The sequence below is a fragment of the Clupea harengus genome, chromosome 19 (genome assembly GCF_900700415.2).
Source record: "Clupea harengus chromosome 19, Ch_v2.0.2, whole genome shotgun sequence".
NCBI classification, from domain to species: Eukaryota; Metazoa; Chordata; class Actinopteri; order Clupeiformes; family Clupeidae; genus Clupea; species Clupea harengus.
The window spans coordinates 24,199,022-24,225,335 of NC_045170.1; the positions used below are offsets into that span (position 1 = coordinate 24,199,022).

At 42.5% G+C, this 26,314-nt stretch overlaps 2 protein-coding genes across 2 annotated transcripts; one reads left to right on the forward strand and one right to left on the reverse strand.

Annotated features, from left to right (window-relative positions):
* Positions 1 to 3,829: 3,829 nt before the first annotated feature.
* Positions 3,830 to 10,613, reverse strand: LOC116224922 (GTPase IMAP family member 9-like). The gene is made up of 3 exons (XM_031585812.1): positions 10,502 to 10,613; positions 4,354 to 5,040; positions 3,830 to 3,975 (listed from the first exon to the last, which is right to left on the reverse strand). Exons 1-3 carry the CDS (start codon positions 10,611 to 10,613, stop codon positions 3,830 to 3,832), a joined length of 945 nt encoding a protein of 314 aa, XP_031441672.1.
* Positions 10,614 to 21,547: 10,934 nt separating this feature from the next.
* Positions 21,548 to 22,985, forward strand: LOC116224923 (gastrula zinc finger protein XlCGF49.1-like). Its single transcript, XM_031585813.2, has 2 exons — positions 21,548 to 21,565; positions 22,229 to 22,985. The coding sequence occupies exons 1-2, from the start codon at positions 21,548 to 21,550 to the stop codon at positions 22,961 to 22,963; spliced, it is 753 nt and encodes a 250-aa protein (XP_031441673.1). The 3' UTR covers positions 22,964 to 22,985.
* The last annotated feature ends 3,329 nt before the right edge of the window (positions 22,986 to 26,314 follow it).

The following is a 26,314-nucleotide window of genomic DNA, read 5'->3' on the forward strand; positions in this document are numbered from 1 at the left end:
CTTTTATTCAGAAAGTGAATAACAGACAGGAAGTTAAATATACCCACATAATGCGTGAAGACAACCCTGTCGGCAGGGAAAACGCATGCCTAAGGAATGTGTATTGAAACCGGATATCGTCACTTTAATCCGGTCTCTGGTTGGATAAAACTTTTCAACAGGAATGGACAAGGACCTTTGATTTGTTCTTTAGGAACCATGCCGATGCCTGACTTTTAATGTTGTGTGACGTTGTTGAAGTTCAAGTTCAACATTAATAGCGATTGAATTACCCTTGTGTCGTGTAATCACTAGCGGCAAATAAACGTTAATAACTTGAATGACTGATTAAGGATATATGTTACACATCACAAACACACGTAATCGATGGGTTTTGGGGGAAATGAGGTAATTGGTTAGCTTAAATTGCAGTATCTTAGGCGAGCTAATTGACCTGGCTAGCTATAGCGGAATTAACAGTGCTAGCTTTGTGTTTGGTCATATAGCTTCGTAAAAGTTCGGTTAACAAGTCACTTCTGTGTTTAGTTGTATGACTTCGTAAAAGTTCGGTTAACAAGTCAATTGAGCATTAAGCCACCTGACTATAATGGGTCTATTCATATTAGCATGCTGACGTTATACTTATTAGCAGCGAGGCTAGCTAGCTACTATGTGTTCCAATGGATTGTTGGTCTAAGCGTTAGCTTCAGTTAAGTCCTACAATACTCTGCAACATTCGTGTACCACATGAACAACTAACCGAGTCAATGTAGACATAGGTTAACAAGTCACTTGTGTGTTTAGTTGTATGACTTCGTAAAAGTTCGGTTAACAAGTCAATTGAGCATTAAGCCACCTGACTATAATGGGTCTATTCATATCAGCATGCTAACGTTAGACTTATTAGCAGCGAGGCTAGCTAGCTACTATGTGTTCCAATGGATTGTTGGTCTAAGCGTTAGCTTCAGTTAAGACCTACGTGTACCACATGAACAACTAACCGAGTCAATGTAGACATATAAAAAGTTGTGTAGATAGCTTTATTCACATAAGCCGTATAACTTCACAAAAATAATAATAATTTAAAGAAAACCGATCGTTTGCATGTCAGGCGATCAACACAACTTCTCAACTAAAAAGTAAAGGTCCTTGTCCATTTCTGTTGAAAAGTTTTATCCAACCAGAGACCGGATTAAAGTGACGATATCCGGTTTCAATACACATTCCTTAGGCATGCGTTTTCCCTGCCGACAAACCCCCATATGTTGACGTTGAGCCTTATGCTGTAAACCGTTTACAAAATAATTATATATTACATTAAATATACCCACATTATGCGTTAAGACAAGCCCCATATGTTGACTTTGAGCCTTATGCTGTAAAGCGTTTATTGCGGCGACAACTGAATGTCGCCGAGAGGCTAAGCCAGGGAGATTCACTTAGGTGACGCGCTACCAACAATTCCAATGTCCGCTCGGAGGTTTCGATTTCTTCCGTTTATTTGTTAGACAGATAAAACATCTTCATCGGACAGGACGGCAGATAGAAAGTGCAAGTGCTTCTGTGCAAAGTGGCGATAATAAATATACATAAAATGCATCCAGTAAGCGTTTAGTTAGTCCATAAAATCCATACCAAAGTTCCAATAGTCAGCCTATTGAGCGGTCAACAAAAACTGTGCTCTCCCTACTCACCCCCTCGCCATACTACCACAGGTGCCCAGGTGCATATATTCATTCATGATTCCCGATGCCAATACCCACGTGACTTGCATACACACCCACCAGATACCAAAATAAAAGCAACAAAGCACAGACTAATTTAACCATGGCATATGGCCGCTATAGCGTTTACAACATTATTAAATATTACGTTAAATAAACCCACATTATGCGTTTAAACAAGCTCCATATGTTGATGTTGAGCCTTATGCCGTAAACCGTTTGTGTCTGAGCATGTGCGACTACCATCCGGTAGCGACTATCATCGGGTAGTGACACACACTCTTCAGTACTGCATACACTTACAAAAATTTGAGGATAAAAAGACTGACCTTTCTGATCTCATGTAAGACTGAGGATCCATATTATCAGTTTTGGTACAGATGAAAGTGATGCCAGTGCATGCCCCTCCCTGTACCATATCTGTCATGCTGCTCTTCAGGATCTCCCAGGCTGCCTTGTCAGATGCGGCTCGATTGATATCACTCACAACCCAAACAAATGTGCACTCCCTTAACATCTGGAAAAAATATATTGTTTTTGTTGTTTGTTGGGTTTAATGGAATACATTTCTCATTACAAACAACTAGTTCAGTATAATCCAAACCTGCTTCATCAATTCAGTATGAAAAATAAAATAGGTGCCTATACCTATATAAATTCTCACTGTATTGAAACTATATTTAATTCTTTAACAAAGAAATTAACTATCTTTGCCATATAATAATATATGCTATTAATGAATTTATATAAATTAATGTAAAAAATGGTTTGTTTAATGATGTCACATTCTGGTTCTCTCCCCCTGCTGGTCATTCTATGTCGGGATTGTTTATGCTGCTGTCTCTCAGTTACAGTAACCTTGGCGATCAAATCATTAACTGCCCCTGCTTTTGCTTAATCTGGCTTTCTTCTGTTTTGTATCAATACTCCTCATTTTCCACTTGTTTGATTGGGTGTGGAATTGTACTGTCAATATGGTGTCTAATTCTGAAGTCTGAGACAAGAATCCTGTGAGTTACTTTAAGTAATTTGTCTCATTCAAATAAGTTCTGCGCTAACCTCCACATGCATCCAGTATCTCCTTCAGTTTGTGACAAATACAGTGAGCACAACAAACAACAAGGCTGACTGCTGTCAGTTTTTTATTGCACAAACGACTCGCACTTACTGATTTCCACATCTTGTCTCTGGTCTGATTACAATCTCCATTTCCAGGGAGGTCAACTAGCACAATGTTCTGTAGAAGCTCTTGGTGATCTGGGACTTTGATTCTCACAATCTTCACTATTGGCCAATAGAGTCCCCCAAGATCAGACTCATGATGTTGAATATAAGGCCTGATTTCTTCAGAGAGATCTGAGGCCTGTTTGAGCATAGAATTAGACTCATTAGGCTATAATTTTTCACAAATATAAGCTATAAATAAACTCACTTGAACTCACATACAATTACAATTTACAGCTACAAGAACTGTAACTAACCGTAAGCTCTGAGATGGTTTTAGGGGTTAACCTGAGCAGGCCTGCGATAACTGCTGAACGATCATGCATCATGAGTTCATCAAAGCTTTTGCTAGTAGCATCCTTTCCATACAGTGCTTTGATCTTGTCTTCTGCCATTTTGCAGATGGTTTCATCCCTTTCCTCGGGGTGTTCTGCTAGAAAATCTAGAAGGCTTTTTAGCTCATTTTCCCACTCCTACAAATGAAAATGTATTTTTGTAAGTACAGTATGTAAGTATTTTTCAGTATTCATTTTAAACATAGGATGTGAGTTGTAACATTACAGTATGACAGTAGTAATGTAACAGTTGTAAGAAACCTCTTTTGAGATGAATTCAATAGTTGCTGTGTACTGGTCTCTCTCAGCCCCAGCCTCCATTTGTATGATGACTGATGTACAAGCATTGAGTGTCCCTGTCGGTAACAGCCCCTCCTCACCTAGGATGGCATTTATCAGGGAGCTTTTACCATCTCCTGTCTTTCCAAACACACCGATAGTGGTTTTCTGTATCGTTTTCTTTAGCAGATCTGTCATTATGTCCCTGGACACAACAAACAAACAAGTCATTCATAGATAGATAGATAGGTAGATAGTTTGTTCTAATAAACAGAAGATTCAGGAAAACTATTTTGCTATTTTACTGAAACAGGGAATGTACTTGATGAACTTCATGAATTCTGTGTTGGTCTGGGCATGGTGTTTGATTTTCTCCTCAAACTTGTGTTGAACCTGTGCCATGACTTCTTGCGCATGCTGTATGGCTGCAATCTCTAGAAATGAAAAGACCATAAAACCATAAACTATATTTGTTCTTTGACAATTACCTGTACTGAGAGTAAGTGTGAAAGACAATGTCTGACCACAGTATCCAGACAGGTTTGACTAATCCTTTAATCTAAGACTTGGATGAGAATGATTAAAGTCATACTGCTGTTGGATGTGTGCAAAACCAAAACATTCTACCAAACCATTGTGCTGATCTTATCATTATCATTATCGTTATCATTCAGATATTAAACTAACTATTGAAGAATTCCTGTTTTATTATTTATCACCATCATTTAATTTGTGGAGCAGATAGATGTAACACAGTATTCACCATGAAACGATGGTTATACGTTTATAAGTTGTTTATCACAGGTTCCTACCTCCTGTTCTCTTCTTCTTCTTCTTCCTCCATTCTTCCCCTTTGTGAGAATCACTCTCTCTTCCTCTTTTTGCTTTCTGTTTGCTCTCTGGAAGTAATGAGCCCCCTGGTATCACCCCAATTTCCTCACAGGTGAGATATCTTCCCCCATTCTCCTCCATCATCTTGTCTATCTTCTCAAAGAGTTCAAGGAACTGATGGATTCTGTATTTCTTATCAAATTCTTGATGCCTCATCTTACACTCTTCTATGATCAGGCCTAAAGGATCTTCTTTTTCACCAGCGTCAGCTGTAGAGCCATGTTGGGCACTTCTAACAGTAGTTAGTACAATGGTATAGTTCATGGCCTCATCGCTGAACAAGTTCAGTATGTCTTTCACTTTGTCTCTGTCCTCCTCTGAGAAGTTGTCAGGCTGCAGCACCAGTAGAATTACATGAGGCCCTGGAGCAGACAGGTACACACACTCTTTCACTGCCACCGAGAGCTCATGTATTGTGCGTTGGGGATGAAACAGGTCAGGAGTGTTAATGACTGTGATGGGTCTTCCCTCCACCTGTCCTTTGACTTTCTCACCTACATATTCTTCAGAAACCTCAAAGGCTTCAGTCTGAAATGCATCTCTTCCAAGGATGAGGTTTCCCACTCGGCCATTGTCCAGTTCATTCTTCCCCAGCAACAACAGCCTCACTGCAGAAGATTAAACCATTTTCAAGATTAAAGTATACTCTTAATTCAAAATGAATCTAAACCACTGGGATTAAGACTCAATTTGTGTACTTGATTTCGTGGAATATAAGGGCTCTCTTCCTCCAACTGAGACAACCGGGTCATACACTATGGGCCTATATGATTTGTATTTCATGATATTAAAGTGTAGCTAGGAAACAAAGAGTGCATTCATAACGGGGTAAAATGCAAAGTCTTGTGCCCCCTCAATATAGGGATAAAATGAAATCCTCATAAGCTTTTAGAAAATGTATAATTTATAAGGCCTGAATCGCTTTTGTGGCATAAAGGGGGTGTCATATACCAACAGCGTCAATCACTCCCTATAATTTCATGTTTATTTCCATAAGCAATTTAAATGGGTGAAATCCATAATTTCTGGAATAAATCCATAAAAGTTGACATATTTATCCACCTGACACCAAAGGACTGGGACAAGCAATGGCAGTGGTTGAGCCAGACTATGCGTAACTTTACACCACCATCAGGAGGGCAGAACAAGCGGGGAAAAAGTTGCAATTTAACATTAAGTCTTTTTTTTCTCTATTTTATGCGCAATTTATGCAGTAAGAAATACTGGATGGAGTGAATAACTTACTGTTTGGCGGTTGTTCCATACTGCTTCTTCTGCTTATTTTCAATGTAGCACTGAATTAGAATTTGTCTGCTAGAACGTTTGCTTTGGAACATTAAAGTTCACCTTGTTCAGGTGACGACGAAATGAAGTACTCAGGCTAAGGCATCGGGTATTAACTGATATGTAAATTAATTCTACATTCCAAACATTCCAAACCTGAGATCTTAAACCAGATCTACCAGCAACCCCTCCCGCTCAAGTTCCCAAGAAAAGAAACTTAAATTTAGCATGTCATTGAGCGTAAACCAGTCGTCTGTAGAAGAGCTACCGACATCAGCCAGCAATCTCCAATCCCGCGCTTTGCCCTATTTTCCAGTACTGTTTTTACCTAGTGTCCACTTTTCTGCTCCTCTCGCATAAAATAAATCTTACTGTCCCTGTCATTAACCAGCTAAGGGTTAAGCTCAACTTGTTTATTAAGAAAGCAAATTCAGCTGGCTTTGTTATGTGTGCTCACTATCCACTCTGTTGAACTGCCACAATTTATCGCGTCCATTGTCCATGTGTCTTCAAACCACATGTGCACACATACTTTGTTTAAAAGAATATTCAAGAATACCTAACAGATTGCTCTCATATACATACAATGTATTAATAAACAAAACGCACATTAATGTGATAAAGCATTCTCTGCAGGGGTATTATGTATTATTATTACAGGGAGAGAGACGGAGGGAGAGAGACGGGGAGAGAGAGAGACAGAGGGAGAGTGACAGAGAGAGAGACAGAGGGAGAGAGACGGAAAGAGAGAGAGAGATGGAGGGAGAGAAAGAGAGACAGAGGGCCAGGGAGAGAGAGAGAGAGAGGGGGATACTGGGTAACTGCAGTGGTGAGCATGAGACATGACTCAGGGCTGGAGGAGAGGCCAGCAGAGCAGGATGTCGACCTGCGTTTGTTTGTCCCAGCGCTTCCTTTTTCTTCCTCTCTTTCCTTCACTCTCTCTCTCTCTCTGTCCTTAATCTCTCTCTCTCTCTCAGTCCTTGATCTTTCCTCATCTCTCTGTCTTTCTGTCACTTCATCTCTCTCATCTCTGTGTCTATCTCTTGCGCTCTCCATCTCTACATCTTTATTTCTCCATCTCATCATCCCACTCTCTTCCAATCTCCTCCTCACTTGCATGCTCAGGTATTGGGATGAGGTGTGTGAGTGTGTGTGTGTGTGAGTCTTCTGTCTCCTGCTGTTTTTTGCCCCTTCTCAACTCCGATAGGCCCTGTAGCAGAGGGCCAGAGATCTAAAGACTTGAGGAGCTGGAATATATTTGTTTGCCTCTCTCTCTCTCTATCTCTCTCTCTCTCTCTCTCTCTCTCTCTCTCTCTCTGTAATGTACTTGTGTGGCCAAGGTGTGGGCCCTGTTGTGTGACTTCCTGGTGATGGCTGAGGTCTGGAAATGATGTGCTCATGGAAAGCTGAAGGACTGGTTTAAGGTAGAGGACATACCTATGCTCACACACACACATTGTACTGTTGGGTGGGTTTTTTCATAAGCAGGTGAGGTCTTTAAGAAGATCAATGCTGTGAGCCTCTCTCTCTCTCTCTCTCTCTCTCTCTCTCTCTTTCTCTTTCTCTTTCTGAGAACACTGTAATGTACTTGCAAGAGTTCCTGGTGCGCTGTGAGGCCAAGGTGTGGGCTGTGGGCTGTGTGGGGTTTTTCCAAGGCATGAAGTGGTTCTTGTTTTCAGTGCAGGTGAGGTCTTTAACCCTACTGAGTCCGAGCCTTTTTTAGGTAGTCTGAATTTTTTTGTTGTTTTGTATATTTCCCCTAAGTAAAAACATTGAGGCAAAAGTGGCATTTTTGATTATATTCTAGAAGACCTCAGCAATAATACCATGAGAGTAAAAGGAATGTAGTAAAAAAGAATTATATTTTAAAGGTGCCATATTATGAAAATTCCACTTTTTTAGTGCTTCTACACGTTCATTTGGGTATCTGGCATGTCTACCAACCCAAAAACGCTGGAAAAAAACCATTGGCGATCTTTGTTATGGTTCCTCTAGGTCAGAAACGTCATGATTGAGTCTGCGAATGAGATTCCCGTGTGTTGGCCTGTCACAACACATTGGGAGGTTCCCTACATGGCCTTGGCCCACCACCCTCCTCATCCCCAGCAAACCCCCCCCCCCCCCCCCCCCCCCTCTGTTACTTGCCCATTCAGTGTGGTGGTTAACGACGTTAGCATGTTGTAGGGGGACTAATTCAAACAGCGATTTATGAACCGTGTTATTTTAGTGGTGGTTAATTGATACAATCGTGAATAAGTGCTGTGTCTTATCAAAACTAAGCCTGAGCAAGCAAGAGTGCCAATATGGGCTAATGAGTTGTAGCTAAAGCCCATAGAAAAGAGCTATACAGCTCGCTAGCTATTAGCACTCTAGCTGGCTCAGGAGAGTTTAGCTGCAGAGAGAAGACACAGCAATTATTCACGATTGTATCAATTGTACATCTAGGTTTCTTTGGCGTCTGTTGTCACATCCAACAGCACAACATATCACGGGCATTTAGAACTTTGTGTGGGTTGTGGCCGTAAACAGCTCGCTAGCTATTAGCGCTGTAGATTGCTCAAGAGAGTATCATAGCTAATAATAGTAGTTGATAACCAACGGATAATAATGTATCGCTAAAATGTATGATTCCCGTTGTTAAGGTTAGAGAATTCTCGCATTAAAAAGGCATCATTCATAAACGACTTGATAAGCAGCTTAGACTCACCTGCAGTTACCAAAACAGTTTGTCACTGGGGCATTTGAGGATTTTGTGTATAGTACAGCACAAGTTAAAAATACTGTTCACTGTAGGATTATTTCATAATGATTTATGGGAAAAATGCCGGGTTGGTAGTATGCCAATGTTATTGTACCTACTTTTCTGTGTTGTGAAACTGATATTAGGTGTAATGGAATACAACATTTCTTCAAATGCTAGAGATGTATTGGCTTTTAGTTCATGTTTCATGCATTGCAGTGCAAGGATAATGGTCAGTGAGATGACATTTTATTTACAGTATGGAGTATTTTCCTTTTATTACATTCAGGAAAAAACATGAATAACATTGCTGCTCTTGTGGTTAAGGAAGAACATCTGAACAGTGTCCTAGGCTACATCATGTGGCCTGTCAGACAGATCCTCCAAAGCAGCATCTGGAGCAGGAAAGCAGGACCACCCAGATTCTCCGTCCCAGAAAGCCCCAAGACCAGCTAACAAAGCTTCTGTACACCAAATACCTGTAACGTCTGAGCAAAGTTTACATTGTATTTAGAGAATAAATGGTGACACGCATCTATTGAGTCTTCCTTTGTTAACAGTATGGCTACTGATGGCACAAAGTATGATTTTGTAATCAATGTTTTTATTATAATTGGTCTTTTTTGTATTTATATGTACTAGCCAGTACATTTAATAACTATGTTTAAAAAGCTCTGTGGCATTCTTTGAAGCAAGTCTATAGAAACAGTTTTGGTATGTAACATGTCAACAGTTGACACATGCAAGATGAGCAGTAAGCAAAGTAAGACAGAGGGAAGATTCATTTATTGTATTTTCTTCCCCAGTTATATTTGTATTGCAGAAATCACTGATGACTCATGCATAAAAAACAAAACAACTTACTGCTATATTCCCCTTAGACATAAGGCCCATAGTCTGCTCTATAGATGTTGAATGCATTCTGTAGTGAGAACACATTCAATCACACAGCTAAAAGTCCCGGATGATGCACGTTGGTTGGTTTGGAAGCTGCAGTAGTCTTCTTGTTACCTTGAATATTGAAAGTGTAAGTATCATGGAATATAAAACAAGATGACTGCATAATTACCATGTCATTCACAAATAATTTTACCTGTGGCATCTCCCTGCAGCATCCATTCTCAGGCTCTGTAGGCATTTGCTCACACTTGGCACAAATACGCCTGTATAGATAAGAAGTTTTAAAAAGTGACAACATTGCAGGTGAAGTGTATTTGAATGTTGTGTTACGATTACAGACACAAGTTGACAAATACAACGATATAATGAGAAAACAATGTTTGAACGCTAATAAACAGAGGTAAACACGTTACGTTATGTTCTACATCTGTGTTAGTGCCATTTTCCACATTGTAATTTAGACTCAGATTAAGATATTATGTTGTTTAGATTCATATTTAGTGATTGCTCATTATAATGATTGCATAATTGTATTTTATAGTTTTGCATTTCAGTTTAATATATGTTTAGTGTACATGCATTGCTTAGAATAACCAGATATGCATTGGACATAAGAGTTGCTTTGGAGTGCGCGTGGTAGTGAGCTACGACGTAGTCTGCTCGCGCATTGATGGAGTGTAAAGGAACTGTGCGATTTATTTCATTGTTCAGTATTCAGTAAAGACGGAGCGAAAACACTGTTTTCTACCGTAGTTAAACGCACTAAACACGTGAAGAGACTCGTTCTTTCCGTCTAGAGTGGTTAGGTGAATGAATATGTTGAAAATTAATTCCTGATAACAAGAAGGGAACTTTAGCCACTACAACCTGCTTGGTCCATTACTGTTGTCAGATAACACTTTAGTTTACAGATGGAACTTTACTCATGTAGTATTTATATCTTTATGGCGTTCCCGTTACTTGCATTTACACAAACAGTAACTTACATAAACACACTGTATTTGCTACATACTCATACATGCACAAATTATTCACGTATCTCGAATCTCTAGCACCACTATGCTCTCAAAACCGCTAACAAGACTGTGAGGCCTTAGCCAATGTACAAACAAACAAAAAATGTAGAAGTGACAAAGGTAACTTACCATTCAGAAACGTCCTGTTGAGCCCTAACTTCTCGAACTTGTTCGGGAGCCTCTTCTTGTTCAGGGTCTGACTCTGGTTCAAAACGATATGGTTGCACAACGCTATCTTCATCTGCAGTAGCCATAATTCTAAAAAGGTAATGGCTTGCTGGGCAGGCAACAGCTAGGCGAGCGCATCTCGTGGAGGAGGGGGGAGGGGAGAGGGGGGAGGGGGGAGCTGGCTCATTAGCATTTAAAGGAACAGGCACTCAAAACAGGTCAATCTGTGGGGAGGTGTTTTTGACAGGGTAAAAAGGGTGCTGTTTGAAATGATTCTTGTGGTATTTTGACCAAAATATGTTACAAACATTTCATTAAGACCCCAAGGAACCATATCAACTTGTGGAAAAATGGGCATACGATGGCTCCTTTAATCAAATCTAAACATACCCTTACAAAAACAGAAATGCTGTGAGCTTGCTCTCCCTTTTTTCACACAATGTCTGTCCTTTCTCCTTTGCGTAAACTCTCTCCCTCTCTCTCTTTCATGTATTTTTTTCCCACACTGTTTTATTATCTGTCTTCTCTTCATCTTTTGGTCTTTTCCCTCATCTCTCATTTTACGGTCTGTCTGTTTCCCTCACTCAGCAGCACAGTGGTAGTGTGTGTGTGTGTGTGTGTGTGTGTGTGTGTGTGTGTGTGTGTGTGTGTGTGTGTGTGTGTGTGTGTGTGTGTGTGTGTGTGTGTGTGTGTGTGGTACATTGCTGTACAGAACTCTGATCATGTTGATAAAACCTTCGCCAAAACCAAAAGCAACTGAAACATCCCACAAATACAAATGCTCTACTCGATCAAAGGCCATCTCTTGATCTAATGATACCAAGCCCACGTCAAGCTTCAATAGTCTTGAGACGTCAATGACATCACAAATCAATGATACATTGACGGCAATTGATCTGCTGGGTACACAGTAAGTCTGGTCTGAATGGATAACCTGCTCCATCACTTTACTCAGCCTTTTGGACAGTACTTTAGATACAATCTTGTTATCACTACACAGGAGTGATACGGGTCTCCAGCTCTTTATGTCGGAGAGGTCACCTTTTTTGGGGAGGAGAGTGAGGACTGTTCTGTGACAACTCACTGGCAGATGCCCTCCGGCTACACTGTCATTAAGTGCTGCCAGCAAGTCTTGTCCCACCTCCGGCACAGCAGTGTCAAGCTTGGCCAAAGATTCAGTTGAAACCTGAGGCAAGTTATCTAAAAACACATTCTCATTAACCCTTTCATTATTTACCTCACTACTTTATAAAAATAAACTGCCCTGTTCTGAATTTCAGAAGCATCTGAAAGTAGGACTCCAGATTCTGAACGCAGAGAATTAATAAATCTTCTCTGGCCATTTTTCTTTTCCAGACTGAAGTCCGTGCAGACATGGAGTGCAGGATAATGTGGGATCTGCTTGCTTGTAGTGAGACTATGTCAATTACTGTTGGCAAGTTATTGCAGAGTTGGAGGGGTATTTACTGCCCCTGGGAGACAGAGTCTCCGTGGTAATGCTGTGTGTTTGAGAGAGAGTAAAAGAGAAAAGACACACACACATGAACACACACACACACACAGAGACACACACACACACACACACAGAGAGAGAGAGAGAAACACACACACACACACATGTCTGTGGCCTTTGTGGAGTTTGCTGGAAGAGTGGGTGAGACAGCATAGACACCATCTTGCACCAGACGATCAGAGAAGATCTTAAAATCTATTTAGCTCACATAGGGACTATCTTCACTTTTCTACGTGTAATCATCTTTCACTCTTAGTCAATAAATACAGTATCTTCAAGAGTACACAGCAAGACTTCAGCTTGTCAGGTTTTCTGCTTAAAAATCTTTATTTTTAAAATATTGATTCAGTCAGATTAGAACCACAACTCAAGGACATAAATCCCACAGCTTTTTTTTTTGTTGATCAGTTGTCTGCCTCAAAACATGCAAGAGTCAAGAAGCGATGTGCTTCTTCCTCTTACTTCTACTCTCTAACCATTAAAAAAGAAGCGATTGGCTGCCTCTTCCTCCATCTCAGAGGGGCTTTGTCTCCCTCTAGCTGCGGTATAACCCTGTCACAAGACACAGAGAAGTCAAAGCTGATGCCAAAGCACCCGTTATCAGTTTAGCGTTCACTGCTTCTCAGAGCTTTTTTCCACGTGTGCTGAGAAGACAAAGGTGAGAGATCACAGATGGTGTTAGCAGAAATAGAGTCACGTTGGCATGTGAGCTGGCATGGCAAGATCATCGCACCCATGGAGGTTGGCATGCTAACTGGCATGGCAGGATCATCGCACCCATGGAGCTACAGGGATTCAGTCCATCCTGTGTGTGTAATAGATCCAGTGGCAGAATCTAGTGGGAGAGAGAGATGAGGGGTGAGAGAAATGTGAGGGGTGTAGGCCAGCACTGAATCTGAAGACCTGTGAGAGTGTGTGTGTGTGTGTGTGTGTGTGTGTGTGTGTGTGTGTGTGTACTTGTGTATGTATCCAAGTGTATGTGTGTGTGTGTGTATGTGAGTGTGTATGTGTGTACTTGTGTATGTATGTGAGTGTAGGTGTGTGTGTGTATGTATGTATGCGAGTGTGTGTGTGTATGCATGCATCTGATATGCTCCCATGAGAGTGGCACTTCATGCAACAGTGGCAGTCATCCATAATATGCCCCATTTACATGCAGGAGATTTGTAGTGTTTTCAACATCCCTGGGGCCAAGGAGAGAGAGACAGAGGGAGGGAGGAGAACAGAGACTGGAGCAGATCAACATCCCTGGGGCCAAGGAGAGAGAGACAGAGGGAGGGAGGAGAACAGAGACTGGAGCAGATCAACATCCCTGGGGCCAAGGAGAGAGAGAAAGAGATGGAGGGGGGGGGGGGGGGGGTTAGAACAGAGACAGGAGCAGATCCTCTCCGTCGCTACCATAATGTTGCTGTCTTTTTTTCCCAGCGTATTAAAAGAAAACATCTCGCAGGCAGGCAGACACAGTAACCCCTTCCCAATGCCTCCTGTTATTGATACAGCCTTCTCAACGTGAGTGTCTAGAGATGAATAACAGCTGTGTGTGTGTGTGTGTGTGTGTGTGTGTGTGTGTGTGTGTGTGTGTGTGTGTGTGTGTGTGTGTGTGTGTGTGTGTGTGTGTGTGTGTGCGTGTGTGTGTGCGTGTTGGTGTGTGTGTGTGTGTGTGTGTGTGTGTGTGTGTGTGTGTGTGTGTGTGTGTGCGCGTGCCCTGCGCTCTGTTCTTCCCCATTAAGTGGAACTCCACTCGGACGCTCGGGGTGAGGTCATCCTGTAGAGGCCTGTCAACCTCATCACATCAGACAGTGTGGACCAATCTCCCAGTTGCTGCCCATCTCACATCCTCCATCCCTGACCATCAGCCATCTCTGACCTTTGACCTTTGCAGACTGCCGCCATCATGGAAAGAATCTAAGGCTTCGCTGTCCCGGAGAGTGCAATAAAACTTGTGCGGAATCACAACAGAATCCAAAACTGCTGACGTTCCATCTCTGGGTCTCAGCTGTGTTCTGAGGCACTGTATCTAAGTGACAGCCAGACTGGCGCAGGTTTGCTGACTGCTCTCTTCCAGGAAAGGCTTCACAACACGGGGTGAGAGGCAGAGCGAAAACAGATGGTCTTTATTGCAAAAACCTCTCTCTCACACTCTGCCTCTCTCTTTTTTTTCTCTCTCTCTCTCTCTGTCAGTTAGTCAGTGTTCATATTTCTACAGCCATTCTCAGCGTGTTCTCAATTTAGATGAATTCAATTCAATTCAATTTAATTTATATAGCACCAAAACAATAAAAGTGTCGGGGAAAGTGTCAGATCACAAAGAGGACGGAGTGATGTTTGGAAAAACAGACTCTTCATCTCTCCCTCCTTGGGCGTGAATTTAGTACCGTGTGCGACGGGGCCCTGGACATGACCCTGTCAAACTGACAGTTTGCATTTCATTCCCCCGGGAGACGAGAGTGGGGCGGACGAGCACACACACACACAGAGGGCCATCCTCATCCCTGTGTGTCCAGTGCTACATGTCTTTGTGTGTATGTCTCATGCTGCACCAAGGCCCTGGTCCAGCACAAGTCTTTACCCTATCAGCTCTTACCCCAGATCAACAGACCAAGCCTACTGCCACTTCTCTTTGGGCTGAGCCTGATTATGTGTGTTGGATACTGCACCCTCAGCCCGACTGGAAAGACTCACCCCTTGTGCCTGCCTTGCCCCCTGTGTGTTTGATACTCTGTTTCCGGCTTGGCCCAGTGTGTTTGATGCCACTCTAGACCCAGCTGTAAACGCTCATGGCCCCCTTCTTGCCCCTTCAGTAGGTTAAACTTGACTGCATGTGTTTGATGCTACTATGCTTTGGACTGGGCCTTGGTGTGTGTGTGTGATGCTACACTCTGGACTCTGCCTCATTCAGAGGACCGAGCCTGGACCCTGTGTGTCTGATGCCAGGACATCTTGGGCAGGGCCAAGCTGTGTATGTTTGATGCTCCACTCTGGACTGGCTACTGTAAACACTCACCCCTGCCCCTTCAGAGTGCCAAGCTCAGCCCCCTTTGTGTTTGCTTCAGATCTATATGTGTGTGTGTGTGTGTGTGATGCCACTCTATCTAAACTCCATCTAGCTGTGTGTGTTCAATATTACTCTCTCTAGGCTGTGTCTAGCTGTGTTTGTTTAATACTACTCTATCTAGGCTGGGTCTAGCTGTGTGTGTGTGTGATACTCTTTCTAGGCTGTGTCTAGCTGTGTGTGTGTGATACTCTTTCTAGGCTGTGTCTAGCTGTGTATGTTTAATACTACTCTATCTAGGCTGTGTCTAGCTGTGTATGTTTAATACTACTATATCTAAGCTGTGTCTAGCTGTGTGTGTTTAACAACTAATTTCCTTCATTAGATATTCTTAACAGTGATAAAGTATCAAAAAAGTGAAACACAAAGGAAAAATTGGGAGAGAATCACAATCCATCTAAAAAAGAAGTATAAAGCATTTGGTACAGAAATGTCTTCAGCAAAAATGATTTCTAGTCACTATGCAGTCACTATGCAGCCCATACTGTAACAGCTAGTACTAGTTACATCAGAGTTTGAATCAAGTTTCACCTCTGAAAAAGAATTTAGGAGATGAACAGAGTTTTTTTTTCCATAGCCTCAATTACAATAGTAATAAGAATGTTTAGTCATACATTATAGAACACATCTACAGCGCGTAATTCTTAATATTGCAATGGTGTTTTCCCTCTTAGACAACGTCTCTGCTGAAAGTGTGATTTCACAAAGCCGAAAAACAAACAATCTGATAAAATACTTACCCAGCAGAGGGCTACAGGTTAAGGAACCTCCGAATTAAGCATCTTTACGCAGTTTGAGAGAATGAAGAATATGGACAACTTCTGTATGGAGACACCTGTTAAAAACTCCAAACAAATGACACAAGTTACTATATTGTCCAACAGAACATTCAAAACAAATGCATGGCCGTGAAACATGGTAATGCAAACACGTCAGAGGAATGCAACATCAAAAGAATGCAACACTTTGTGCCTTAGCAACTGTTGGGTAGCCAAACGTCATGAAGGATGCGTTATAATAGCCAGTTAATATTTGGGTGAGAATCACCGTACCATCCGTCTAAAAAAAAGAAGCAAAAAGTTTTTGGTGCAGGAATGCAAATAGTTAACAATTTTGGCAATGCTGCGGAATCCAAAGTATTTTATATCTCCCATTACCAAGAAGAATCAAAAAAGTATTTTCAGTTAGATATTTTTATAAAAATAAAAAAACTCAAACCGACGCATTGAATTATTAAAAACTAAACGGTCAACAACTGTGACCAGATTCCTAATTGGGAACCGACCATTGAGAGGAGATTTGGTGCACCTGGCGCAAACATTTCCTATTAAGTTAGTTAATAATGCAGTTAATTAAGTTAGTTATGCAGCCCCTACTCTATCAGCGAGTGTTTCAATCTCATCTTGGCTACATCAAATACCAAAACACGATTCACATCTGAAAAAGCACTAAGAAGTTAAACTAAGTGTGTTTTTCGATTGTCATAAGATGCAATCTTTTCCCCCTTTCATATATTGATATATTATCATATCAAATGATTGAAGATCTGGATAGTCTAGACTGTTCTGAAGAAAAGGAAGACACCACATGTATGACTGTCCCTTATGTAAAGGTCTATAAACTGAAGGTGCATTCTAATCCCATACACATTTTGAAAAACTCAGTGGATTTCCCCTGTGTGTGTCAGTGAGTGTGTGTTTGTGAATTGTAGACATGCATTAAATTGATGTCTGTTTTCTATAGTTTGGTAACTTCAGAAGTCCATGAATCATTGATGAACAGACTATGGATGCCTATGTTTGAAAAGTTGACACCCATTCATTTTTATGATGCCTAAGAGACCTTTTAATTAAGGATGGTTGCTGGTAAATCTCTATGTAGGTTTGAGTCTGTTCCTGTGTTTTTAGTGGGATTGCTGCCTTGGAAACCCAAGATGGCGCCGCGGATGGTCGACACGGTGGTGCGCTCTCTTGTGCTTTTTATGTTTTTGTTTATTTATACGGTCTTCAGCAATCCTTCTACGATTACTTTTTCAAGAGAAAAACTCATGAATGTTCGACATTCCTTTCCTCAAACCCTTTCACCAGACTTTACAGACCCAGAAACTTTTTTGAAAATATTGGTTTTTGGAGCAGCAGCTCTCTGTGGAGCTTGGAGGAGACGCAGGCGAGGGAAGCGCGCTGGAGCGCTGGTTAGACTGCGAGAGCGGGGGTTCCGAACTCCGCTCCCCTCGTTACATCTGGCAAATGTCCGCTCTCTGCCCAACAAAATGGACGAACTGCTGCTCCTCAACAAAATAAACAGCGATATATCAGGATCTTCCGCCCTGTGTTTCACTGAAACATGGCTTGGTGAGTACATCCCTGACAGCATCCTCCATCTGCCGGGCTTCCAACTCCACCGCGGGGACCGCGTTAAGGAATTAACGGGGAAAACAAGGGGAGGAGGAATCTGCTTTTATATCAATGAAAGTTGGTGTACAGATGCCACAGTGCTATGGAAAATATGCACTCCTCACCTAGAATCCATATTCATTAACTGCAAGCCATTTTATTCACCACGGGAGTTTTCCTCTTTCATTCTGGTCGGTGTCTACATACCACCTCAAGCCTGCCTTAGCGAGGCACTACGGCACCTGGCTGACCAGATAACCAGCACGGAGCGAAAATACCCAGACTCTCTTCTGATTATACTTGGGGATTTCAACCAAGCAAAACTCAGCCGCGAACTTCCGAAATACAGGCAGCACATTAAGTGTCCCACCAGGGACAAAAACACACTTGACCATTGCTACACAACACTGAAGAATGCATACCGCTCTGTTTCGTGTGCAGCTTTGGGACTCTCCGATCACTGCCTGGTTCATCTCCTCCCAAGCTACAGGCAGAAACTTAAATCTGCAAAGCCTGTGGTGAAAACTGTGAGGAAATGGACCAACGAGTCAAAGCTGGAGCTACAGGCCTGCTTTGACTGCACTGACTGGAGTGTTTTTGAGGCTGCATCTACATCACTAGACGAACTCACTGACACTGTGACGTCATACATTAGTTTCTGTGAAGACATGTGTGTACCCACCAAAACGTACTGCATCTTTAAAAACAATAAACCGTGGTTCACAGCAAAGCTCAATCAGCTTCGTCAAGCCAAAGAGTGGGGACAGGATCCTGTACAACCAGGCCAGAAACACATTTACTAAGAAGATCAGAGTAGCAAAGAGAAGCTACTCTGAAAAGCTGAAAAACAGGTTTTCAGCTAATGACCCTGCGTCAGTGTGGAGAGGCCTGCAGGACATCACCAACTACAGGAAATCCTCCCCCAACTCCATGGAGAACCCTCAACTGGCTGACGACCTGAATGTGTTTTACTGCAGGTTTGATCACCCCACATTCACACCCCTCACCCGCTCCAACTCAGACTTCACACAATCATCTGCAACCCCTGTTATCACCTCCCCTGACTCCCCACCGGCATTGACGGTCTGTGAAGAGGATGTGTACCAGCTCTTTCAGAGACAGAAGACAAGGAAAGCAGCAGGCCCAGATGGTGTGTCACCCTCCTGCCTGAAAGCCTGCGCTGATCAGCTGGCCCCCATCTTCACACGGATCTTCAACAGATCTCTGGAGCTGTGTGAAGTCCCCTCCTGCTTCAAACGCTCCACCATCATCCCGGTTCCCAAGAAATCCTCCATCACTGGACTGAATGACTACAGGCCCGTCGCCCTGACGTCTGTGGTCATGAAATCCTTTGAGAGACTGGTCAATACCATCTGAATACCCATCTGAAGGGCATCACAGGCCCCCTGCTGGACCCTCTGCAGTTTGCCTACAGAGCAAACAGGTCAGTGGATGATGCAGTCAACATGGGGCTGCACTACATCCTGCAACACCTCGACTCCCCAGGGACCTATGCAAGGATGCTGTTCGTGGACTTCAGCTCGGCGTTCAACACCATCATTCCAGAAGTCCTCCTCACCAAACTCACCCAGCTCACTGTGCCTGCCTCCACCTGTCAGTGGATCACAAACTTCCTGATAGACAGGAAGCAGCAGGTGAGGCTGGGTGAAACAACATCCAGCACCCGGTCAGTCAGCACTGGTGCACCTCAGGGATGTGTGCTCTCCCCACTGCTCTTCTCCCTCTACACAAACGACTGCACCTCAGGAGACCCATCTGTTAAACTCCTAAAATTTGCAGACGACACATCAGTCATCGGCCTCATCCGTGATGATGATGAGTCTGCATATAGGCGGGAAGTTGAACAGCTGGTCCTGTGGTGCGGTCGCAACAACCTAGAGCTGAACACGCTTAAAACCGCGGAGATGACAGTGGACTTCAGGAGGAGCCCCAAAGGACTGCCCCCCCTCACCATACTCAACAATACTGTGTTGCCTGTGGAATCCTTCAGGTTTCTGGGATCCACAATCTCCCGGAACCTGAAGTGGGAACCCAACATCAACACCATCATCAAGAAGGCCCAGCAGAGGATGTACTTCCTGCGCCAGCTTAGGAAGTACAACCTGCCTCAGGATCTGCTGATCATGTTCTACACCGCAGTCATAGAGTCTGTTCTGTGCACTTCAATCACTGTCTGGTTTGTTTGTTTGTATTGTATTGTATTGTATTGTATTGTGTTGTATATTTTGTGTAAGCACACTGAGAGTCACTTTACCAAGTCAAATTCCTTGTTTGTGCAAACTTACTTGGCCAATAAAACCTGATTCTGATTTTAAAATAATGTATTTAATTCTGTTGTACTTTTAATACAAATAGTACACATACAATATTCTAGTTGGGCATGATTCTCCACTGCCACCCATAGTCAAAACAAATGAAAAGTCCTCTTACATGAAGTATGAAAAATTCTGATAAGAATGGAGGCTTTCTTCATATTACCACCCCTTTTCTACCCATAACCTCTCAGTTCACACATCCACCCCACCCCCTACTACACTCCTTTATTCAGTGTTCTCAGTGTGGAAGCCTGTTCGCTCCTCAGCCACAATATCACACCACCAGTTCATACCGGAGAGAAGCCTTTCATGGGTACTGTCTGTAGGAAGAGCTGTCTTCGGTGGTCCGTTCTATACAGACATCAGAGAATGCATACATTATTTCTGTTATATTATTAATGAAGGGTATTTAAGCATAGGGGTGCAAACATTCTAGCAGGGCAAGATACTCCACTGCCGCTCTCATCCAAAGAAAAATAACAGATAAAAAGTGTTCAGTGTTAACAGGGCTAAATATCCGGGACACTGGTGCCAAGATATGACCCCCTGTGTTTATCATAACCTAAGAAACTTTTATTTCTGTTTAAATGTGATGTTTTCTTAGAGAAAATTTTTCAAACTGGTATACAGGTCTAACATTATATTTATCCTCTATCCTCATAAGTTAGATTATATAAAAAAAATACATACATTCAAACAATCACACACACATACACATATGCCTACATAAATACACACACTAACATACAGTATGAAAAGCTTTGAGAAACAAATGGTTTCTTCAGTTTACCAGCCCACCCCACCCCATCTGCTCCATAACCTTTTAGTTCACACCTCCAACCCATCCCCACCTTCCCTTCCCCCACCAATCACCTTTCAGTTCACACATCCAGGAATGGCCCATCTACCCTCCTTTGTGTTGTCTCTGCTGGTTGAACACTGACCACGCCCACCTGAAGACCATCACATGTGAACAATGCTGATGGAATTCCTTCCCATAATCTTTTGTAATTCTAGTTTGCATTCCAAAAGCTCCGGCAGCTGATTGGTTAGGCTTGAATCCAGGAAGGTAATGGGTCACACAGAGGATGCACTATATTAACACCACAGAGGGGAGTCTGAACTCATCTCTGGAAGGTCGACACTGGGATGCTCTGGATGGATACTGAACTCATCTTTGTAAGGTACACACTGGGATGCTCTGGATAGATACTGTATGTGTGTAATTCAACAAAAATACAACTATTCTGTAATTCTTTAATTAACTATGTTATCCTTGCATTGAAGGAATGTTAGATTGAATTTATTAAGCAGAACTGAACTGACCGGTACTGGGATGCTCTGAAGTAGTATGTGTGTAATTCTCTGGAAGCGTACTGCAGAAGTGTAAGTCTCCAACAGTACAACTACACTGTAGTTCTTTGTTTGTACATGTTCACTATATTGGTCTTGCATTGAATGATTTTCTTTAGAAACAAAAGTCTGAAATGTCAGGATCTACTGAACCATCACAACTGCTCATGTCAGTGAAGGAGGAGAACAAAGAAGAAGAATTTGATGATTTCCTGCAAGAGTATCTTTCTGCAAATCTGAAAGTAGAAGAAAAGCCAGGACTGGAACCTGAGTATAAGGCTGAAGTATACACATCTCCAGTGTATTCACCATTGGAAATTAAACAGGAAGAACAATCTGATTTGAGAGAATATGGTCACGATGACTGTACTCCTACAGGTAAGTTGCATCAGTCATCTCATGTTAATATCTGTTAATATAATTATCAAATATTTAATAATATTTCATGCCATTGGAAGTTAGCCATGTATACTGTTGAAGGTGATTTAAAAGTTGGTTTAAAAACAAAAGTGTTTAATCCCCTCGCTTTATCCTGTGCTTTACTCAATGACATGTGAAACTTATTGAGAGAATAGAGATACCATGGGAATACCTTAATGATGGGATATCATTTGTAGACTGTTACATTTAAATCCTTTAAAATGCCTGCCATCCTTTTGTCTCCAGATCTCTAACTCATGTGCCTGTATCTCCGCTTACATTTACAGTGTAGTCTCTAGGTGTTCACTTTTAGCCAAAGGGACTTCAAAGTGATATACTGTTCTAGCAAATAGCCAGTCAATCAAAAATAAAAACAATTCAGCGTTGTAGGACTAATCTATCAAATCGAAGAGAGAGGACCTTATTTTAAAAATATTTTCTAATGTTATAGGAGACGTTCAAAGGATCCATTCAAGCAAAAGGAGTACAGGGGAAAGAAGAAAGAAAGTCATTGGTCATCAACAATCGAACACAAGGAAGAAAAAACATGAATGCTCCCAGTGTTTCAAAACCTTTGCTGCACTTTCCGCTCTTGCAATTCATCAAAGAACACACACTGGAGAAAAACCCCATCAATGTTCTCAGTGTGAAAAGACTTTTAGCCACATGTCTTCTCTCAAGACACACAAGAGGATCCACACTGGAGAAAAGCCATATCATTGTTCTCAGTGTGGAAAGACTTTTAGCGGAATGTGTTACCTCAAGACACACCAAAGGATCCACACTGGAGAAAAGCCATATCATTGTTCTCAGTGTGGTAAGGCCTATAGTCAAATGTGTCATCTCAAGTCACACCAGAGGATCCACACTGGGGAAAAGCCACATCAGTGTTCTCAGTGTGGAAAGACTTTTAGCCAAACGTCTTCTCTCAAGTCACACCAGAGGATCCACACTGGGGAAAAGCCACATCAGTGTTCTCAGTGTGGAAAGACTTTTAGCCACACATTTTTTCTCAAGACACACCAGAGGATCCACACTGGAGAAAAGCCATATCATTGTTCTCAGTGTGGAAAGACTTTTAGCCAAACGTCTTCTCTCAAGACACACCAGAGGATCCACACTGGGGAAAAGCCACATCAGTGTTCTCAATGTGGAAAGACTTTTAGCCGAATGTCTTATCTCAAGTCACACCAGAGGATCCACACTGGAGAAAAGCCATATCAGTGTTCTCAGTGTGGGAAGTGCTTTAATACCAAAGGCAATCTCAAGAAACATCAGAAAATACATTCAAGAGAATCAAGAGGCCCCGTTAGTGCAGTACACAAGAAAAGAGACACACTGCAGTCTAACATATGATCCAATCTGAAAAACAAAACAACAAAAAAATGAAAATACTCGTTCTGTCCAAAAGCCGATGCCATTAAAGCTCAGTGCAATGTGCAAGGAACCACACAGAACAGCAGGCTTATCGGACAAATACCTCACCAAAATACTTGATATATGCAAAGACTGAAGCATACAACAACCAACTATGACCAACCTTGACCTGCAAAGAAGAAAAGTTGTTTATTAATGGAAATTAAAGAAGAAGAAATGCATCATCTTTTGATTTACATTTAAAGACATGAAATTAGCTTGTTGGCTTTAAGTTGTGCTTACTCAAACAAATTGACAGATTTTTGAGAGAAACTATGGGAATGTCTCTACCATGGGCTACTATGAGTGTGACTTAGTTACCTAGGAAACATGGAAGCTTTCATCAGTTCCCAACCCCACCTGTCCTCTAATTCCACTTTTCAGTTTATACCCCCACCCCCCTTCTTTGTTCCTTTGTCATTCTAGTTTGGATTCCAGAAAGCTCCTCCAGCTCATTGGTTAGATTTTTGTTCCAGGAAGCTAATGGATCAGATAGAAGATGCATTATATTAACACCACAGTGGAGTCAGATTACTGAACTCACATTTGTAAGGTGGCACTAATTATAAGGTTACTGATGGGTATGTATTAAATGTAGGCTCCCAATCATTCTTGTGGTGCGTAGATGGCCTTTTTGCCTGCATGTTTATATTATGTCTGCTGGTGAAACTATGTAGATAAAACTCTGTTCCTGTTTGTTTAGTTGGAGTACAACAAAAAAATTAAGCTTTTTTTATCATTCACGTGATTTGTGTTATTCCTGTTGTATTCTTAAAGTAAGGTACACAATGAAAAGGATTTTAATCAGATAAAGAGCCAGAGTGTGTGACTGTGTGTTTGTGTGTATGTCTGTGTGGTCTGTTTCTACTTTAATGGCTCTTCAGCGCCCCCTAGAGCTGTGCCATGAAGTCAGTTCTGGCCTCTTCTTGAGCCATGTCTGGGCCAGTGCTGCAAGTCCTTGGAGACGTGTGTCTGCCTCTTTTAATGTGACCTGCTAAGTTGGAGACGTGTGTCTGCCTCATTTAATGTGACCTGCTAAGTTGGAGACGTGTGTCTGCCTCTTTTAATGTGACCTGCTAAGTTGGAGACGTGTGTCTGCCTCATTTAATGTGACCTGCTAAGTTGGAGACGTGTGTCTGCCTCATCTAATGTGACCTGCTGAGTTGGAGACGTGTGTCTGCCTCATCTAATGTGACCTGCTAAGTTGGAAACCAGTGTCCTTAGCTGGAACACCCCTGCTCTCTTTTATGTGATGTATGTTTCACACACTTTAACATGTGGGTCGCAGTGTGTCTCACACTCCAACCAGCAGTAATGTTGGTCTGTCCTCCAATAGTCCGTGCAGACATGGAGTGCAGGATAATGTGGGATCTTTTACTGTTGGCAAGTTATTGTAGAGTTGGAGGGGGATTTACTGCCCCTGGGCTACTGCTGTGTGTGTGAGAGAGAGAAAGAAAGAAAGAGGGAGAGAGAGAGAGTGAAAGAGAAAAGAGACATACACACACACACACACACACATACACACACACACACACGTCTGTGGCCTTTGTGGGGTTTACTGGAAGAGTCGGAGAGACACCTTAGACAACATCTTGCATCAGATAATCAGAGAAGATCTTAAAATCTATTTAGCTCACATAGGGACTTTCTCCACTTATATACATGTAATCATCTTCCACTCTTAGTCAATAAATACAGTATCTTCAAGAGTACACACCAAGACTTCAGTTGGTAAGGTTTTCTGCTTGAAATTTTTTTTTTTAAATATTGGTTTAGTCAGATTAGAACCACAACTCAAGGACATAAATCCAACAGCTTTTTTGTTGATCAGTGGTCTGCCTCAAAACATGCAAGAGTCAAGAAGCGATGTGCTTCTTCCTCTTACTTCTACTCTCTAACCATTAAAAAAGAAGCGATTGGCTGCCTCTTCCTCCATCTCAGAGGGGCTTTGTCTCCCTCTAGCTGCAGTATAACCCTGTCACAAGACACAGAGAAGTCAAAGCTGATGCCAAAGCACCCGTTATCAGTTTAGCGCTCACTGCTTCTCAGAGCTTTTTTCCACGTGTGCTGAGAAGACAAAGGTGAGAGATCACAGATGGTGTTAGCAGAAATAGAGTCACGTTGGCATGCGTGCTGGCATGGCAGGATCATTGCACCCATGGAGCTACAGGGCTTCAGTCCATCCTGTGATCCAGTGGCAGAATCTAGTGGGAGAGAGAGATGAGGGGTGAGAGAAATGTGAGGGGTGTAGGCCAGCACTGAAGCTGAAGACCTGTGAGAGTGTGTGTGTGTGTGTGTGTACTTGTGTATGTATGCAAGTGTATGTGTGTGTGTGTGTGTGGGGGGGGTGTGTGTGTGTGTGTGTGTGTGTCTGTGTCTGTGTCTGTGTCTGTGTCTGTGTCTGTGTCTGTGTCTGTGTCTGTGTCTTTGTCTGTGTGTGTGTGTGTCGTGTGTGTGTGTGTGTGTGTGTGTGTGTGTGTGTGTGCGCGCGCGCTCGTGCCCTGCACTCTGTTCTTCCTCATTGAGTGGAACTCCACTCGGACCCTCGGGGTGAGGTCATCCTGTAGAGGCCTGTCAACCTCATCACATCAGACAGTGCGGACCAATCTCCCAGTTGCTGCCCATCACATCAGACAGCGTGGACCAATCTCCCAGTTGCTGCCCATCTCGCATCCTCCATCCCTGACCATCAGCCATCTCTGACCTTTGACCTTTGCAGACTACCGCCATCATGGAAAAAATATAAGGCTTTGCTGTACCGGAGAGTGCAATAAAACTTGTGCGGAATCACAACGGAATCCAAAACTGGCGACGTTCCAATCTTCCCCCGGCCATCTCTGGGTCTCAGCTGTGTTCTGAGGCACTGTATCCAAGTGACAGCCAGACTGGTGAAGGTTAGCTGACTGCTCTCTTCCAGCAAAGGCTTCACAACACGGGGGTGAGAGGCAGAGCGAAAACTGATGGTCTTTATTGCAAAAACCTCTCTCACACTCTTTTTCTTTTTTTATCTCTCTCTCTCTCTCTCTCTCTCTCTCTCTCTCCCTCCTTCTCGCTGTCAGTTAGTCAGTGTTCATATTTTTACAGCCATTCTCAGCGTGTTCTCAATTTAGATTAATTCAATTCAATTCAATTTAATTTATATAGCGCCAAAACAATAAAAGTGTCGGGAAAGTGTCAGATCACAAAGGGGACGGAGTGATGTTTGGAAAAACAGACTCTTCATCTCTCCCTCATTGGGCGTGAATTTAGTAGCGGTGTGCGACGGGGCCCTGGACATGACCCTGTCAAACT

Coding starts and splice junctions, on each gene's coding strand:
- LOC116224922 (XM_031585812.1), bottom strand. CDS start 10,613: ATGAAGATAGCGTTGTGCAACCATATCGTTTTGAACCAGAGTCAGACC. Junction 5,041..10,501: donor CAACAGGACGTTTCTGAATG/GTAAGTTACCTT, acceptor AATCTTCTGCAG/TGAGGCTGTTGTTGCTGGGG. Junction 3,976..4,353: donor GAAGAAGAAGAGAACAGGAG/GTAGGAACCTGT, acceptor TTTCATTTCTAG/AGATTGCAGCCATACAGCAT.